General features: G+C 44.2%; 1 protein-coding gene across 1 annotated transcript in view; it reads right to left on the bottom strand.

The window, feature by feature from the left end:
- Positions 1–18,799, bottom strand: part of FAAH2 (fatty acid amide hydrolase 2) — a 90,131-nt gene that overhangs the window by 60,446 nt on the left and 10,886 nt on the right. The window contains exons 2-3 of the mRNA XM_030210354.1: positions 7,304–7,386; positions 3,418–3,554 (exon numbers count right to left, since the gene is read on the bottom strand). Coding sequence (XP_030066214.1) covers positions 3,418–3,554; positions 7,304–7,386 — 220 coding nt within the window. The remainder of the gene's footprint in view (positions 1–3,417; positions 3,555–7,303; positions 7,387–18,799) is intronic.

Raw genomic sequence — 18,799 nt, 5'->3', positions numbered from 1 at the left:
TTGTAGAGTAATGTCATTAACATGCAGTATCTGCATAGCGTTAACGTGGGAGCACTTATGTAATGCGCTAGCTAGTTAACACTTCCTCACCCGCTCTCTGCCCTTGACATGCCCCCTCCCAAAAATATTTTATAAAAACGAACGTGCGGGTTAGCACACACAAACAGGCAAAATACCGTTAAATGCTTTAACGCGTTTCTGCAGTAGCCTGTTTGTGCATGCTAATTGCACATTAAGGACAAGATTCCATATATGGCACCTGAAAAATCCAAACGAAAAAAATCCCGCCTAGGCATATTTTCTAAAGCAAGCCTAAATTTTATAGAATAGGCTTAAATTTCTGCGCGGTATATAGACTACTCCGAATGCCTCTCCACATGACCAAATTTAGTCACAGCCATTTATGCCATGTTTTACTTGGTGCAAATCCTGATGTCTAAATTAGGCGCTGATGGGGTGTATTCTATAATAATGCGTACAGATTTTAGAAACACCCACGCTCCACGCTACTATGCATCTTAGAATTTAGGCACACCACGTTATAGAATACACTTAGCGATTTGTGCGCTTAAATCTCTAAGTCAATTAGTGCTAATTGCTTAACATCCAATTAACAGCGCTGATTAGCTAGTTAACCAATTAAGTTATGCACATTGTTAAAGAATATGCTTTGATGTCCATGCAGATTTTTAGGCACCATATATAGAATCCAGGTGTAAGGGCTTAGTTAAAAGGGCTCTTCAGTGATAAGCCCTGGTAAAACAAATAAGTTTCAATGTTTTCTAAAAACGTATTAATCCCTCCCTATACTTCTACCTGTAACATATTCCGTAACTGCGGCTTTCTGACAGAAAATAACGTTAATACTTTCCACATTAATGGCAACTGGTGATATTGACAACAATTCCTGTTAACTGTAGCGCAAATCAGGCAAAGATTGATATGGTTGCAGCAGCATAGTAACTCCTTCATATTAATACCCCACAAAAACATTAACATGCGCATGTTAGAAGTTAGGCGCACTGCATTACAGAATGCGCTTAGCAAGTTGTGCACGGAAATTCTAATTATTGCCAATTAGTGCTCATTATTGCTTAAGAGCTGATTAGCTTGTCAAGCCAATTAAGTTATGCGCGTTGTTATAGAATACGCTTGGATTTCTGTGCGGATCTCTAGGCATGCACTGTTAGGGGAGTTCCCAGCAAGTTCCCACGCAGTTACTGCACAGAAAAACACTTCAACATGCAGTAAATGTACTGACAGCGATTAGGAAGTGGTAAGTGCATCTGCCCTACCTCCCCAGTAACTGTTAGCAAGTGGTAAGTGATCATGCGCTAACAGCAATGCAAAGCCCATGCCTGGATGTCCAACCGCCACCTGAAACTGAACATGTCCAAGACCGAGCTTATCGTCTTTCCACCAAAACCCACTTCTCCTCTTCCTCCACTTTCTATCTCAGTTGATAACACCCTCATCCTCCCCGTCTCATCTGCCCGCAACCTCGGAGTCATCTTTGACTCCTCTCTCTCCTTCTCTGCGCATATCCAGCAGATAGCCAAGACCTGTCGCTTCAATGACCGAAGCTGACATGACGTCAAAAATCTGATGCTCCACCTCCCACGCAGCCGCCATATTAGTCAGAACAAAACAAACTTTCAGCTGCGATATCGCTTTTAGCAGCTTTAGTGCTATTTTTTCATCTGATCTACAAGGCACTTTTTTCTACAGATAATACTAGACCCCTGACGCAGGCCCCACGGCCGAAACACGTCACGTGTCGGGTCAATTCTGCTATTGTTAATAAAGACCTTGTTCAGGAAGACACTCATTGTGAGAGGACCCTTTTTTTGGATCCACTGTGTGTTTTGCCTTTCGTTGGTTTTCCTGTGGAGAGCTCACCTTCTGTGGGTGTTTGCTTCTTCCTCTTTAACATCAGCAAAATTCGCCCTTTCCTCTCTGAACACACCACCCGAACTCTCGTCCACACTCTCATTACCTCTCGCCTGGACTACTGCAACTTAATCCTCACCGGCCTCCCACTTAGCCATCTATCCCCCCTTCAGTCTGTTCAGAACTCTGCTGCACGTCTCATATTCCGCCAGAACCGATATACTTATATCACCCCTCTCCTCAGGTCACTTCACTGGCTTCCGATCAGATACCGCATTCAATTCAAGCTTCTCCTTCTTACCTACAAATACACTCAGTCTGCTGCCCCTCACTATCTTTCTACCCTCATCTCCCCTTGCGTTCCCGCCCGTAACCTCCGTTCACAGGATAAATCCCTCCTCTCAGTACCCTTCTCCACCACCGCCAACTCCAGGCTCCGCTCATTCTGCCTCGCCTCACCCTATGCTTGGAACAACCTTTCTGAACCCTTACGCCAAACCCCCTCCCTGCCCGTCTTCAAGTCTTTGCTTAAAGCCCATCTCTTCAATGCTGCGTTCGGCACCTAACCCTTACCGTTCGGTGAATCCAGACTGCCCCTATCAGACCGACCGTTCACTTGTCTATTAGATTGTAAGCTCTTTGAGCAGGGACTGTCTCTCTTTGTTAAATTGTACAGCGCGCTGCGTAACCCTAGTAGCACTCTAGAAATGTTAAGTAGTAGTAGTAGTAGTATCCTCTGCCCATTTCTCACCCCCTAACAGACTATGGACACCTTTTACTAAACTGCGGCAAAAGGGGGCCTGCGCTGGCATCGGCGCATGTTTTTCATGCACGCTGAGGCCCCCTTTTACCACAGCAGGTAAATCCTGCAGGAAGTGGTCGTACGGCAAGTAAAGCTCTTGCCACGAGGCCATTTCGAGGGGGGGGGGACCTTACTGCCACTCACTGTGTATTTACTTAAGGTCCAAAGGGAGAACTGCATAGAAGACTCTAGTGGCAGATATGTTGCAGGAACCTACAGGGACTCAGCAGCCTGAAAAGGAAGCTGCCTCTGAGGGCAAATTAGGTCATAGCAACCAGGGAGATTAGTGTTACTGTAGACTGACTAGGTCTAATTTAAGGAGAAGAAGGAGAAGGAGGAAGAGGAGTGGGAGCAGCTGATGGATCAAGGAAGAGTCAAGCAAGCAGCCTGCAAGGAAACTACCCTAGAAGCAGAACAAGCCAGAGGGGGGATCAGTCTAAGGGTCCTGATAGAGACCAATTACCAGAGAAATTCTTCCTAAGTATTTCAAGAGGTGAGTGGGTCCAATCAGCTGTACTGCAGCTCCACATACAGTGACAAACAAATTGTAACTGAAATCAACCTAGAAGGCGGCCTTTCGTGAGTGGAGAAAACATCTTTTGTAGGAGCGACTGGGCTCTGTTGGTTACTGCTCCCTTTCCACCAAATGTACAATGGTAACCCTTCTGCCAAAGGCTACAAATATTTAAAACTGGTACCCAACAATGGCTGTCATGAAAACATACCATGCAGTGCAAATGCCTCCTTCACAGTTAAAGGAACACCCAAAAAGGGAAGTTTCTCCTTCAATGATTCCTCATCCTCCTCTCCTATCAGCAGCATCTCATCAACCTGGCGGGCTTCCTGCAGAGCTTCCTCATACCTGTGTGAGAAAAGCAGTTAGCAGAGATGCCAAGGGGGAGAAATTTTTAAGCAGAAGACTTTGGCTCCAAACCACTACCCAGTTCATGCCCTGCCCCGTTTTGCATATGTCTCTCTCAAACACTTCTTTGCCAGCACTACAATCTTGGCCAGCTTCAAATCTGGCAGCCGATGCTTCCTGTCTGTTAATCTCACAGCAGGAAGTTTTGGCTGTGAGACTTCCAGCTGCTGGTAGTCACATGCAGGTAGAGAAAACACTGACTTGTTGGCTCCTGAATCTCCCGTATCCTGCGAGACTTTATTCATTTTGGGTAGGAAGTGCTGTTCCAAAGCCGGAGTTTCCTACTCAATGTGGGACACGTTGCAGATGTGAGATAGTCAGTGTTAGTACATAAAGTTAATGCACCCAGTTCTCAATGCTCAAAACTCTGACACTGTTCCAAATAGCTCCACAAAAATACTGCCAGAGCAGCACAGAAGAACACCCTAATTTTCAATGCTAAAGAGATGCAAATATAGGCCCACTCACAGCGTTGAGCATTAGAGAGTCTGGTGGGAGGATTGTGCTTTGACACGGGAGGATTATGTTGGTGCATGCGCAGAAGAGTTCTGTGGTAAGCTTGGTTCCTGTGCGCATGCACCTGGTAAAACCCAAACGTGAAGTACACATTGGCTTCTGTTTTCTGTGACCTAAATATAAGCATTTTTTTTTTATAGCTTGGATACTTATATTTAGATGCAGGAAACAGACACCAATGAGTGCTTTCACTGGGCGTTTTTAATTTATTTATTTTTATCACGGACACTTTAAATTTAGATGCAGGAAGCAGGTGCCAATGTGTGCTTTTGCTTGAGTCTTCTGTTTCTCACGCCCAACGCTTAAGGGCTTCCACAGGCTTCCTTCTGCTTCTAAACGCAATCAAAACCGGCAGATTTTGGAAAAAAAGAGTCATGAGAGAAGCATAAGAATCATGAGACATCCTCTTTTCCGACATCCTAACGCCTGCTCCAACCCAGCGTTATTTTGTTTTTTGCAGCGGTAAGGCAGTTTTGTTTTGGGTGCTCTTTTCTGAGCATCGGGGAGGAATACAAAATGACTTCATTTACATAAGCTTGACTACATTTGAATGCTATCTGAGCTAGTACCTGGAGCGCTCATCGTTTCCCATGCTAGAACCCTTTGCGCAGGTAAATGCAGGTGCTAGTATGGTACTAATAGCCTCTAGGACCCGCCTTCACTTTTGAGCATCGGGGCCACAGTGCTTAGCTGGAATACAGCTTACCAGTAGTTAGGCCTCAAATGGGTCAAGGTAACTCAGTTTTCTCCCAGAAATCTGTGCTAGTAGTTGGACTGGATATGTAATTAAAGGTTAACATCATGCCTAAGGTCAATCTTTTAACCAGCTATTTTTCAAGTAGGCGTAGAGCAAACATTTAGAATCTGTCAGAGAGAGGAAGTTGGTATGGGATGGCAGACTGGATAGGCAATATGGTCTTTATCATTTTCTATTTCATCTAATTTCCTGCTGAAGAAAAGTATTCTTAGTAACCGTATCTTTACACACAGCACGGACTGTGCAAAGGATATCCAACAAGAATTCAAACCCAATGACCTACTGCAAGAACTCCCTATCAGTACAGAAGGGAACTAAATACCAAACATGACTAGCCCAACAGCAGAACATTTCCCGGATGCAGATGGGTAGAACCCATGTTCTAGTATGGCAACCACTTAGTATAAGGGGGAAAGGGAAATAGGACTTGATATACCGCCTTTCTGAGGTTTTGGCAACTACATTCAAAGTGGTTTACATATAATCCAGGTACTTATTTTGTACCAGGGGCAATGGAGGGTTAAGTGACTTGCCCAGAGTCACAAGGAGCTGCAGTGGGAATTGAACTCAGTTCCCCAGGATCAAAGTCCACTGCACTAACCACTAGGCTATTCCTCCACTAGCAACATTCCATATAGAAGCCTGCCCTTGCAGATTACCAATGCAGCCGTGCAGGCTTCTGTTTCTGTGAGTCTGACGTCCTGCACGTACATGCAGGAAATTAGACTCACAGAAACAGAAGCGCTGATCTGCAAGGGCAGGTTTCTACATGGAATGTTGCTAGTGGAATAGCAACATTCCATGTAGAATCTCAAATAGTAGCAAAAGAATCTCAATAGTAGCAACATTCCATGTAGAATCTCATATAGGGAAAGGGAAATGGGACTTGATATACTGCCTTTCTGAGATTTTTGCAACTACATTGAGGTACTTACTTTGCACCAGGGGCAATGGAGGGTTAAGTGACTTGCCCAGAGTCACAAGGAGCTGCAGTGGGAATCAAACTCAGTTCCCCAGGATCAAAGTCCACTGCACTAACCACTAGGCTACTCCTCCACTCATGCACTGAAACTATTTCTTGAATCCCACCTCTGCAAAAGGAATTTATAAGATACCATCATCCATCTTTGCAAAATGGCCAAAGAAAGCAAACTTTTCTATGAGCTAAATTGATCTATGCAAATTCCAAACAGCAGCATTCCTGATTCTTTTAGTTCTGGTATCCAGCAAATAGGGATGGTGGAAGATAGTAAGCCAGGTAAGCGACAGAAAGTCATCAGAGTAGAATGGGATTCAAAACTGGAGCTTGGGCCTGTGGAGGCACAGCTTATTCAGCGCTGCAGTAGCAGTGTTAGATCTGAGGGGGGACGGGGAATTGGCAGCAACAGCAGTAGCAATGGCAGTAGACTCAGGGGGTGGGGGTACCGGCACATAGCTACACGGTGCACTGTTCCCTCTAAACTGAGCGGGAGTCCTCCAACTCCACTGCTTCCAGTGTGGGGGGGGGGGTGCTTCAATTTTGTGTTTTCAATCACTAGGGACAGGCAGGTTCCCTGGAGTCCTACAGAGTTTACCTGTCCCTCATTATTGAAAATATGCTAGTGAAACAACACCCACCACTAACATGACTATAGGAGGAAGCCTCCTGCTTAGCTTAGAGCTAACAGTGGCAGAGGAATGCCAGCAATCTTATCTCCTGGGGTAACCAGGCTTGGAAAAATATTTCTAGGCAGTGCTGACTTGTCTATGGGTGTCTTTCATTTATTTAATGCACCTATCTACTAATTCTAGGCAGCTTACAATACGATACATTCCCAATATTTAATATACCAGAGTTACAATAAATCTGTAATCTAGTGGTGATCCCCAGAGTGGGGCTAGGATCCCTACCATAGCACCAGTGGGCTGTGAACAGATTGCTCTAGAAGAGAACTTAAAACCCAAAAAGCCCCAGGACCTGCAGATTCTACCAAACGGTCCAGATAAAGACAGCAGATTTGTATAAGCCAAAGACCACTATCTCACCAAAGGATTCCGATACTTTCCCCGAGTTCGCTGTTCCTATCAATCCCCTCTCCAATATAGTCTCTTCTTTAAAGGAGTTCTTCAGTTAAATGGCACAGCTCAAAGACACAAAAGTTGTACAGTGAATAGGTTCAACCACATTAGATGGTGATAGTTTATTTTTATTTGAGAGTGAAATGGCTTTTTTTTTTTTTTTTTAGCTTGATAGCTACTCTGTTATGCATGCTTCTTCAGCTGGACTCTGAACTAATTTGCAGATAAACAAAAAATAAGACTGGTGATATCAGCTGCAAAGATTTATTTTTTTCAAAAGTATAAAAGGCTGTTACTGTGTTTCACTTCAGTGTTTGGCAGGGTGCCGGTAAAGTCCTCTCACGTACTCAGTACTCACCTGTCCTTCACCAGGGCATTTACCATTGGATTCACCTCCTGGATCCTGTTCACATATGCCTGAACAACATCAATGCACTTCACCTGTAAAAGAGAACATTTGAGGGATGAGGGGGCTGCAGGGGTCAGATCAGTGCACTGGGTACTCAAGAGGTCCCTAGGCTTACTTTTTATCATTCTTATTTTCATAAGAACTGTTCTTCCCCACGGACCTCCGCTGCTCCTCTCACCCCGATGATCTCCATTCCTTCTACTCCAACTCCTCCCCAAAACTGAATCTGAGAAAATGGTGACAATAGCCAGTGATTGCCAGGCCTATGCGCCAGCAGGAACCTGTAGGCCCTGCAGTGTCAATACTGCATTCCTGCAGGCACGTTTCCACAACAAAGGGACCCCCAACAGACCGGAATACAGTTTTAAACAAAAGAACACTTATTTCACCCCACAGGATGGACAAAATTACAAACTGGACAACATAGAAAGCTTCAGGCATAGAGTAAAATCACAGCTTTCCAACAAAAAAAAAAGAGAATTCTGTATAATCTTACTCCACCAGAAACAGCGGCCATAAGAACTCTGAGGGAGATGCAGCAACCAAACGTAAAAGAATCTAAAACGTAAAAGTCCTTACTGAATTTGAAAAAACGAAGAATGCACTAAAAAAACAAGTTGCACATGTTCGGTGCGGTATTGTAAAGTAGAATGCATTAAAGAATCGTTAAACTGGTGTAATCCCCGTCAATAATCTGCCCGTAAAGCATGCGCAGAGCAGCCAAGCGTTATGCTGGCTGCTCTGCGCATGCCACAAACGTAAAAAATAAAAACAAAAAAAAAACGCAAAAACAAACACGTCCTTTATGGACGGCCTTGCCCCCCTCCCCGCCCCGCCCGAGTCGCAGCTGCTCCCCGCTACCCCCTGCATTAATAAATCAACACTTAGGCTTGCCCCGGTCCCCCCTCCTTCCTTCTCTATTTCTCCCCAGCTCCGCCTCTCGCCGTCCTCCGCACCGTGCCCCGCCCCCGAGGTCATCACCACCGCTCCCCCCCTCCATTGGGCCCCCCCTCCCTCTTACCGGGCCCGCGCAGCACCTCTCACCTCTGTGTGAAGGCGCTGCACGGGCAAGAACAGCTGATGCCTCTTCGTGGAGTCTTCAGGCGTCCCTCCTTTCCTCCTGGGCCCGCCCCCGTCTGACGTAAGTAACCTACGTAGGTTACTTACATCAGATGGGGGCCTCTTCGCTGAGTCTTCGGGCGTCCCTCCTTTCCTCCTGGGCCCGCCCCCGTCTGACGTAAGTAACCTACGCAGGTTACTTACATCAGATGGGGGCGGGCCCAGGAGGAAAGGAGGGACGCCCGAAGACTCCGCGAAGAGGCATCAGCTGTTCTTCTTGCCCATGCAGCGCCTTCACACAGAGGTGAGAGGCACTGTGTGGGCCCGGTAAGAGAGAGAGGGGCGCGGCGGCGACCTCAGGTGGGGGACAAGGGGTGGAGGATGGCGGGAGGCAGAGCTGGGGGGAGATAGAGAAAGGAAGAGAGGAAGGGAGGGGGGCCGGGGCTGCTAAAATTTTGATTTTTCATGCAGGGGGAAGCGGGGAGCAGCGGGGATCTCGGGCGTGGGGGGCAAAGCCGTCCATACAGGACGCTCCTGGCGAGCGCCTTTGCCCCCTCCCAATCCTTTTTCCTTTTAGTTTAATGCAGGGGGAGCGGAGAGCAGCAGCGACCTTGGGCGTCAATAAAGGACGCTCCAGACGCGCGTTTTTGCCCCCTTCGCGATTTTGTTTTTGTTTTTACATTTAACTTTTTAGCCGGGCAGCCCCAACGAGAGGTACAGACCTCTCGTTAGCTTTCCGGTAGTTTTCCAGCGTTAGGGCAAGCGGAAAACGTTAGTGCATCTCATTTCAATAGGGTTTCTATACGAATTGCTCATCTGCATTCTGTTTTCGTTAGCTGCTAGCGTCGTCAGAAAATGGCCTTTAATGCATGCCACGGTTAAAAATTTGTTCGTTAAAGGCTCGTTTTGTTTAGTGCATCTGGCCCTCTGCAAACAAACCAACACATCACCATCAAACCCACAGACAAAGGTGGCTCAGTGGTAATTATGGACACAAAAAAATACATTGAAGAAGGGCACAGACAGCTCTTAGACAATACATACTACAGGAAACTAAGTGAGGGTCCCACACAGGATTATACAAAACAGCTGAAAGACCTGATCAGAACATTTCCTAAACAAGTACAGCCACATCTGAAGAAACTCATACCAAACCAGCCTGCTGTGGGCACATTCTACATGCTACTCAAAATCCAGAAACCTGGAAACCCTGGAAGACCATTCATATCGGGTATTGGCACGTTCACGGAGGAAATATCTGGACTCATAGAGGGAATTCTGAAACCTCTCGTGCACAAAACAAACAGCTTCATAAAACACACCACAAACTTTCTGAATAAATTGAAAAATATCAAGCAATTACCACCAAGCACCCTTCTGGTCACGATGGATGTAGAATCACTATACAGCAACATTCCCCATGCAGATGGCATAGCTGCATGTGAGAAATTCCTAAAAACATCCACACTGGACCATCAATAGTCACCAGAAACCATTACAAAACTAATCAAATTAATTTTAACTCACAACTATTTCCGCTTTAACAATGATATCTATCTACAAATAATGGGCACCAGGACAGCACCACAATATGCCAACCTCTTTATGGCTGAGCTGGAAGAGACATTTCTGAATACATACCAGACCAAATCCCTAAAATACTGCCGGTACATCGATGACATTTTTATGATTTGGACTGAGGGGGAAGAAACTCTGAAACAATTTTACAATTCCTTCAATACATACCATCCTACAATCAGATTCAAAATTGACTACTCCCCAGAAAAAGTCAATTTTTTGGACACCACAGTCTCAATCAGCGATGGCTATATACAAACATCCATATACAAGAAACCCACAGACAAATGCAGCTACCTCCACAACTCCAGCTTCCACCCTTCACTTACAAAAAGATCCATTATTTACAGCCAAGCCACAAAATACCACCGCATCTGCTGTGACCCAGGGGACAGAGACAGACACCTCTAAATCCTGACTGCATCCTTCGAACAGAAAGGCTAGAACTCCAATATAATCTCCAAGAATATTGCCTCCTCCCTCAAAACACCCAGGGAAAATCTGCTACAGTACAAAGAAAAAAAAACCACAGACAGAATCCCCCTTATAGTGACATACAACCCAGAGCTAGAAAAATTAAGAAAAATCATAAGAGATCTGCAGCCTCTACTCCAGGAGGATAAATTACTGAAAGAGATATTCCCATCCCCACCAGTGCTGGTTTTCCGACAGCCACACAACTTAAAACACAAGCTAATAAGAAGTAAGCTCCCAACACAGACTCAAAAAGAAAAGAATGGCACACATCCTTGCAATATATCCAGCTGCAAACTATGTCAAAATATCTCACAGGACCCCACGATCATTCACAAAGGAAAAATATTCAATATTAAGGAATCTTTCACATGCTCATCTTCCAATGTGGTATATATCATTCAGTGTAAAAAGTGTGATGAAGGCTGCTACATTGGAGAAACAAGTCAGATGCTAAAGAAGAGATTTAATTTACATAGACATCATATGAAAAATGCCAGTACAAACAAAGATGTCATGCCTGTGGGACAGCACTTTACAAAACCAGAACATGTACCAGTGATTTCATGGTAAGGATCCTGAAAGGGAACTTTAAAACAATACGGGAACGTAAGACCTTTGAAGTCAAAATGATTAAATATTTTGACACCCACCAGACAGGACTTAAAGATCTGGGTTTTCTAGCCCATTACAAAGCATAACATTGTATTGCTTTGTAAATTGCAGAGCTCTCCTGTCTCCCTCTCACCTATCCACCCCCATCCTGTTAGACTGTCACTGAAATGCTTTGATGTTTCACTCATATATACTGTCATCTACCAACATTTGGTTATTTCCGATCTGACAAAGAAGGGTAACCTTCGAAAGCTAATCAAGAAATGTATTAAGTTATGTCCAATAAAAAAGGTATCATCTTATTTTCTTTTCCATGTTTTATTTTGTTTTATTTCTATTGATTACCTATAAAAGTGTACTAACACGGCTACCACACCTCTCTACTGTTCGACAAGAAACCTTTGCCCAACAGCAAGGCCACTGTACGGCACCAAGAGTGCACTGGCTCAGAGGCCCAGTAGTCACTGACAGCTTAATGAACAAAAGTAAATGCGAGTGCTAGAGGCCACTAGCATCAGATTACTGCCTGCATTTACCTTTGCACCCATGATCATCGGGCAAACAGCGCCTGTGCCCCTCAATACAGCAGATTTAAATGAGCTCTACAGATTCCGCCCTTATGATCAGAGAACAGCGTTCTGATCGTAGGGGCAGAATAGCACCTTAACCCTACACCACCTCAGAACTGGCATTAGAGTTAAGGCTCTGCCCCCGCCTCCTCCCTGTCAGGGTCAGGCAGCCCCGGACTGCCACTGTATCCTGGACACCCATCATCGCTTCAACCCAGACAGCAACATGGGGGGCTGGAGGTCCAGCAGACTTCCAGTCTCCCTGCCCCCCCCCCCCCCCCGCCACAAGGCACAGGCGTGCTAAAGATCCAGTGGATCTCCAGACCCCCTAACCCCGCTCATACCCCAAAAAACATCCCTGGTGCCACAAGTGAGTTGCCAGCACAACCCCCCACCTGCCCTGGTGGTCTAGTACAGCGCTGCATAACCCTAGTAGCGCTTTAGAAATGTCAAGTAGTAGTAGTAGTAACCCACCCTTATCTCCGTGATGGAGGAGGGAGTAGCACACTTTCTCCTCTTCCAGCGCTGCCTTCAAAATGGCCACGCCCTGCCCTGCCCCATCCTGGGATGCACTGGGCGGGGCTTCCCTCGTCCCTATCATGAGCTGGGGAAGGAAGCACCAGGGATCAAACTAGAAAAAAGGAGATTGCTCAAAGTTGTGCTTGCAATTTGGGGGCCCAGAGCAGGTGCGTGCACAAATTAATTAGTTAGTGAGGTGTCAACAATGGATAATTGGAGTTAATTGGTAACGATTTGGATTTTCACTATTCTATAAGATCCGCACCTAGCGTACAACTCAAAAGGACACGGTCATGGGAGGGGAAGGGTATGGGCAGATCAGGGGGCATTCCTAGAAGTTAGGCACAATGTTTTAGAATACTGTCATTTGCACGCCCAACTGTCGAAAAATAGGTGCCAGCATTTACGCCAGCTTTCAGCAAGCATAAATGCCAGTGCCTAAAGTTACACGCGAAATCCTTGGCATTTCAAGCCGCTCGATATTGGAAAGATGATTCTCTACACACCTCCAATGACACTAAGGTCCTCTCAAGGACTATAACTAACTACACCCTCTCCAAAAGACACTGCATGATGTGATACCTGCAAGCGAGCCTTCTCCAGAGTAGCCCCCACACTCTGGAATGCACTCACTAAAAGGCTCTGCTTAACAGAAGACTACCTCTATTTCTGGAAGCAGGTTAAAGCTTGGCTCTTCAACCAGGCCTTTAATGGAAGAAGTAACTAACTTGTTAGTCTCACTCACACACACAAGGAGTGGAACAGGCTGCGCATACTGCAGCAGGACATGTTTATCCACTCCTACCCTAGCTGAGATAATATTTAACCATCTCGCTGACCTCATATGTGCCTTTCTTTAAATTAGTCACCTTACTTTCTAACTCCTCTAACTCTCTTACCTATCTATATGTTCCATCTTTGCTTTTACCTACACTGTCAGTTAAAATGTTCTAATATGTATTGTGTTGCCATTGTAAGTAGTATACTATGCCATACTTTGCATTGTTATTTGAATATTTTTACTGCTGTAATTGTCTATTGCTCATGTTTGATTTATTCTTACTGTACATTGCCTTGAGTGAATTCCTTCAAAAAGGCAGAAAATAAATCCACACAAAATACCAATCTACCCATTGCTAACATTTGAGGGAGGGAAGAGAAGACAAAGATGCACAGTCATATACTAGAAACAAACATACTTTCCACATTGATTAGAGAAACACTGTCAGCTACCACTGCAGGAACCAAAGACTCATGATGCCTCTGTAGATGTACTGAACAAGCACCCATCTGAGTACCAGCATTAGGAAGAGGGAGCCACCTCACTGAGTCCCCCAATAATTGACATGTATCTTCTTTTTTAAAGAAATCTACTTGCAGACACCAGACCTTCTCAAAGTGCATCAGCTGGTTAGTGTTTCCAGCTGCAATTAACTCATATTTAAGGCAGAGATTCACCGTGTTCCACCAGAAAGTACTTTTACTGGCATCCGTGTTCTTCCAGTTGGTTAACATGTGCTGCAGTGCCAACCAGACCAATACATCAAATAAACATCCCTCATGAGGTTCAGGTTGCAACTCTTTAAGGGGGGTCTTTTACTAAGGTGTGCTATAGTTTTTCGTTGGTGCTAAACATTAAGAGGCATATTTTCAAAGCACTCAGACTTAGGTTACTATGAAACTTTGTAAATCTAAGTACTTTTAAAACGAGCCCCTAAGACACCCATAGGAATATAATGGGCATCTCAGCGTTTAGTGTCAGCTGATTTTTAGCACAAGCTAAAAACGCTAGCACACCTTAGCAAAAGACCCCCCTAAGAGAGGAAAGAAAATTTATAAAATGAGGGGAAAGACTCGTGAACTGGCAACATCAGGGACTTACTTTCACTAAGAATTTTATTCAATAGTTGGAAACAAAATTCCAATAAGATGGGCTTTAAAACCTTAAAGCAGAACTTCCCCTCCAAAAGTTGAACAGCACTATAATAAAGAACCATTTATTTATTTCAACGTGTATCTCACCTTTTCATAAAAAAGCCCAAGGCAGGTTATCACAAGAAAAACAGAATTAATAGAAATTGATAAAATATACCATGAAAATGCATTAACTAAAACATAACATACAGACGTCTTTCTCTGAAGTCCATCAGAAGGACGTCTAAATCTCAAGAGGGCGTGCCAGGGGTGAGTTCAAGGCGGGACTTGGGCGTTCCTATGATTTAGACGTCTTTCAGCCATAACGAAACAAAACAAAAACGTCCAAGACTAAAACTTAGACATTTTGAGCTAGACCTGATTTTATAACGAATAGCTGCAGTGGGAATTGAACCCACTTCCCCAGGATCAAGGTCTGCTGCACTAACCAGAAGGCTACTCCTCTACTCCACACAAGAGTGTCCCAAATGACCACTGGAGAGAATCGGGGATCACCTCCCCTTATTCCCTCAAATCACAAAACAATTTTCCAAACAGCATTTTCAAAAAGAAAACAGACTTTTTTTTTGTAGAAAATGACCTTCCCTGTTCTGATTTTGGATGTTTCAGACTTAGATGTCATATCCAAAAATGCCCCTCGTACATTTGACTTGCCCAAAGTCACAAGGAGCAGCAGTGGGAATTGAGCCCATGTTGCCAGGATCAAAGCCCACTACACTAACCATTAAGCCACTCCTCCTCTGTTTTGGACGTCTTGCATTCGGACATCTATGGTTTGAAAATGGACCCAAAAAAAAAAAAAGGACGTCCATAGCATTTTTGGACACAAAAGATAGATGTCTATCTTTTTTGAAAATGACCTTCTTTCCTGTTCAGAATTTGGACATTTTTGTAAAATGTCCAAATTCTGATTTAGACGTTCTGTCGAAAATGCCCCACCATATACTTCTTCTTCATCATCTACAGGAAAAAGGTGTTGGGTAACATCTATGTATGGTTTACATCTTATCATACTGATCTACAAAACACTCTGAACAAACTTTGTATCGATGTCACATTCTCTCACTTGTGGGGTCCCCAGGGCTCAATTCTGACCCCAATTCTATTTAGTATTTTTATGGTCCTGCTAGCAATGCTAATTCAATCACAAGACATTACATCATATATATATATGCAAATGACATTCAGATTCTTACTTCGCTTGATTCCTTTCAGCTGGAAGATATTCAGGTTCTTAACAATAAACTAGACAAGATCGTGAAGTGGTTTGAAAGCTATCATTTTCTCTCGTACTACAGATAGCCCACTATCTGATCTCTTGCTGATCAACAATACAGGTAGCAAAAGAGAAGGTCAAGAAGTACAGGGGCCCTTTTACTAAGCCACGTAGGCGCCTATGCGCGCCAATTTGGAGTTACCGCCCAGCTACCCCATGGTCCATGCGGTAATTTCATTTCTTACACGTGTCAGAAAATGTATTTTATTTTCTGGCGTGCTGCGAAAATCAGGCGGTAACTCTGACTTGACACACGTAGGCGATTACCGCACAGTTAATGCAAGAGACCTTATCGCTAAGTCAATGACTAGCAGTAAGGTCTCAGACCCAAAATGGACGCGTGGCAATTTTTATTTTGCAGCACATCCATTTTCGTCAAAAATTTTAAAAAGGCATTTTTTGAAGGCGCACTGAAAAATGGATCTACGCATGCCCAAAACCCACGCCTACACTAACACAAGCCAATTTTCAGCGCACCTTAGTGCACACTCTCTTTGGAACACAATATTGAGCACAACTACAGCACTGTGGGTACATGCTTAAAATGTGTCAAAAAAACAATGAGTTGTGTTACAAAATGAGAAGATATATACACTGCATAAATAAAGATAAGGATATATAGAGTGAAATGTGCAAATGGATACATAATAACAACAGAACAATTTGGGGTTACATAAGTGCATCATAAGTGACATCAAAAGTGCATCAAAATCAACGATAAAATCTGCCTGTTTTACCAACTGAAGTAATAATATTGCTCAAATGAATCACAAATACAACCTATATTCGGATAAGAAAGCTAAAAACAATGTGAATAGATATGTTATTGAGGGTGAGTAACTGAACAAAAAAATGAAAAATGAATTAAGGCTTACATGTAAACCATCACAACACAAAAAAAAGCACAAAAAGGCCTTCAGGACTGGAACAATCAAGAGATCTTTAATCACAGGACCTGACACGGGCCATGTTTTGGCGTACAAATGCCCGCATCAGGGTTCGATTGGACTAATATTGCTCAAATGAATCACAAATATAACTTATCTTCAGATAAAGCAAAAGTACAGTCAGGCACAGCTTAGAAATGCGTTATGGAGCACTGCGTCTGTGTTCGTTAGCAAATACAGAGACAGAAACAGCGCTATATCTATATCACCACTCTTTTTCAACTTCTATTTTGTTTTTAGGCTGCTTGACCAAACGCTGCTTCTTCACTTTTCGGCAGCTGCATACCATATGCCACATTTTCAACCACAACAATTTCTACGCAATTATTCTTGCATTCTTTACCTCATGTCTTGACTGCTGCAACATAATTTATTCCGGTATATCTGGTTCTGCTCTCAAGAAAATTCAAACTTTACAGAACATGGCTATCAGATTACTCTGTCACACTAGTTGCTAGGATCACACATCTCCCTTATTTACACAACACCACTGGCTTCCTGTGCACTTTTGAATTACTTACAAAATCGTCCTGCTGACATTCAAAGCTTTTAGGCTGGGTACACCAGACCATCTTTCACATCTTACTATTCCATATTCACCAGCAAGAATCCTTTGTTCTTTAAACAATCACCAACTCGTTCTACCAGGTCGCAAACTTGCCCAGCTAGAAAAAAAACAGACACGTGCCTTCTTCTTTCTCCTAATATTTGGAACTCTTTCCCTTTGTAGTGAAACCTCCCTTAAAATTTTTAAGGCAAACCTAAAAGCCTGGCTTTTAAGACAGACCTTTGGAGATTAAGATCAGCCAGACGTTGCTGTCAGTTGGCTAGGTGAACCAACCCTTGCTCTTGGCTGTTAGCTTTATACTTTCCTTTGCGTGATTGTATTATGCCTTTCTCTGCGTGAATGTATTTCTTTTCGATTTGATTGGGCTTGACTGTGTTTTCTCTTGTGTGATTATGTTTCTTTCCTGTCAATAATTGGAGCTCCTTTCTTCTTTCCTTATCTTTTAGTTACATACAGTGTTTTGCTCTGCCCAGGTAGCTAGAGCAGTCTAGCAAATCTAATATACCGTATTTTTCGGACTATAAGACGCACTTTTTCCCCCAAAATTTGGGAGGAAAATGGGGGGTGCGTCTTATAGTCCGAAGGTAGCGATTTCCCTCCCTCCCGCCCTCCCCCCGAGTTCGGGATCGCCCTCCCCCCAGCCATCACCACTTCTCTCTACTCACGTCACGCGATCTTCCCTGGTGGTCTAGTGACGTCGGGGCAGGAAAAAGCCCCCTCTTTCCTGCCCAGCGCGCTGCTCTCCGTCCTCCTGTATGCAGCCTGACGGTCTCGGCGAGATTCAAAATGGCCACCGAGACTTCAATTCTCGACGGCCATTTTGAATCTCGCCGAGACCGTCAGGCAGCATACAGGAGGACGGAGAGCAGCGCGCTGGGCAGGAAAGAGGGGGCTCTTTCCTGCCCCGACGTCACTAGACCACCAGGGAAGATCGCGTGACGTGAGTAGGGAGAAATGGTGACAGGGCCGGGGGGAGGGCGATCCCGAACTCGGACAAGACGCACCGGAGCACCTAGGTTTTAGAGGAGGGAAAAAGGAAAATTTTTTTTTCCTATTTCCCTCTTCTAAAACCTAGGTGCGTCTTATGGTCCGGTGTGTCTTATAGTCCGAAAAATACGGTAAGTATGAGTTAAACACCGTCTCCCCTACTGTTGCAGGAATTGATGCATGAATTTATGATACTTCAGGAGTCAGACAGCACACCAGTATGAGAGAGAAATCTTCTTTATTTTCCAGCAAACAAAGTAGAACATCAGCATTAAGTCTCTTCTTCTCTTTCTCAGCTCTCTTTGTCTCTCTCTCAGCTCTCTGTGTCTTTCTCTCAGCTCTCTGTGTCTTTCTCTCAGCTCTCTGTCTCAGCTGCTTCTCTTCTTATGCTGTCTTCTCCTTCTTCTGTCTGTTCCTTCTGTCCTTCTTTCTCTTCTGAGCTCCTTCTGACGTAAACTGCTTCTTCTCCCACTTAAATACAGTTCTATCTAGCCTAGCCTAGCCCCCTTACTCTCCAATTGGTTAAGGAATAGATTGATTACCTTGCCTCAACCAATCAGCTCTATACAAATATCAGTTACATAGGTTCCAGACATCCTAAACTGACCTGTGACCTGGGGCCCCTTACACCAGACATTTGGGCTCCAGTCTCTTACATGTTATTATGATTGATTTCTCATCTATAGCTTAACCTGGGTTCACTTAGAGGATAATGGATATTTTTACATTTATTATTCTCATATTCCTAGTACTAACTGCTAACTAAACTCTGGCATTCATTAAAGGGGTCAAGGGCCAATCTTACTTAATGGCATACATATCGGGTTATTACTTTCAAGACCATTCCTACATTTTACCTATAATTAATCAAGGAGAAGAGAGCTGACTAGTCCTGACCTTTTTCACCTATCAGCTCCA

Source organism: Microcaecilia unicolor, chromosome 7 (genome assembly GCF_901765095.1).
Source record: "Microcaecilia unicolor chromosome 7, aMicUni1.1, whole genome shotgun sequence".
Classification (NCBI taxonomy): Eukaryota; Metazoa; Chordata; class Amphibia; order Gymnophiona; family Siphonopidae; genus Microcaecilia; species Microcaecilia unicolor.
Note: the sequence above shows the minus strand (reverse complement) of the source record. Positions and strands in the feature narration are given on the sequence as shown.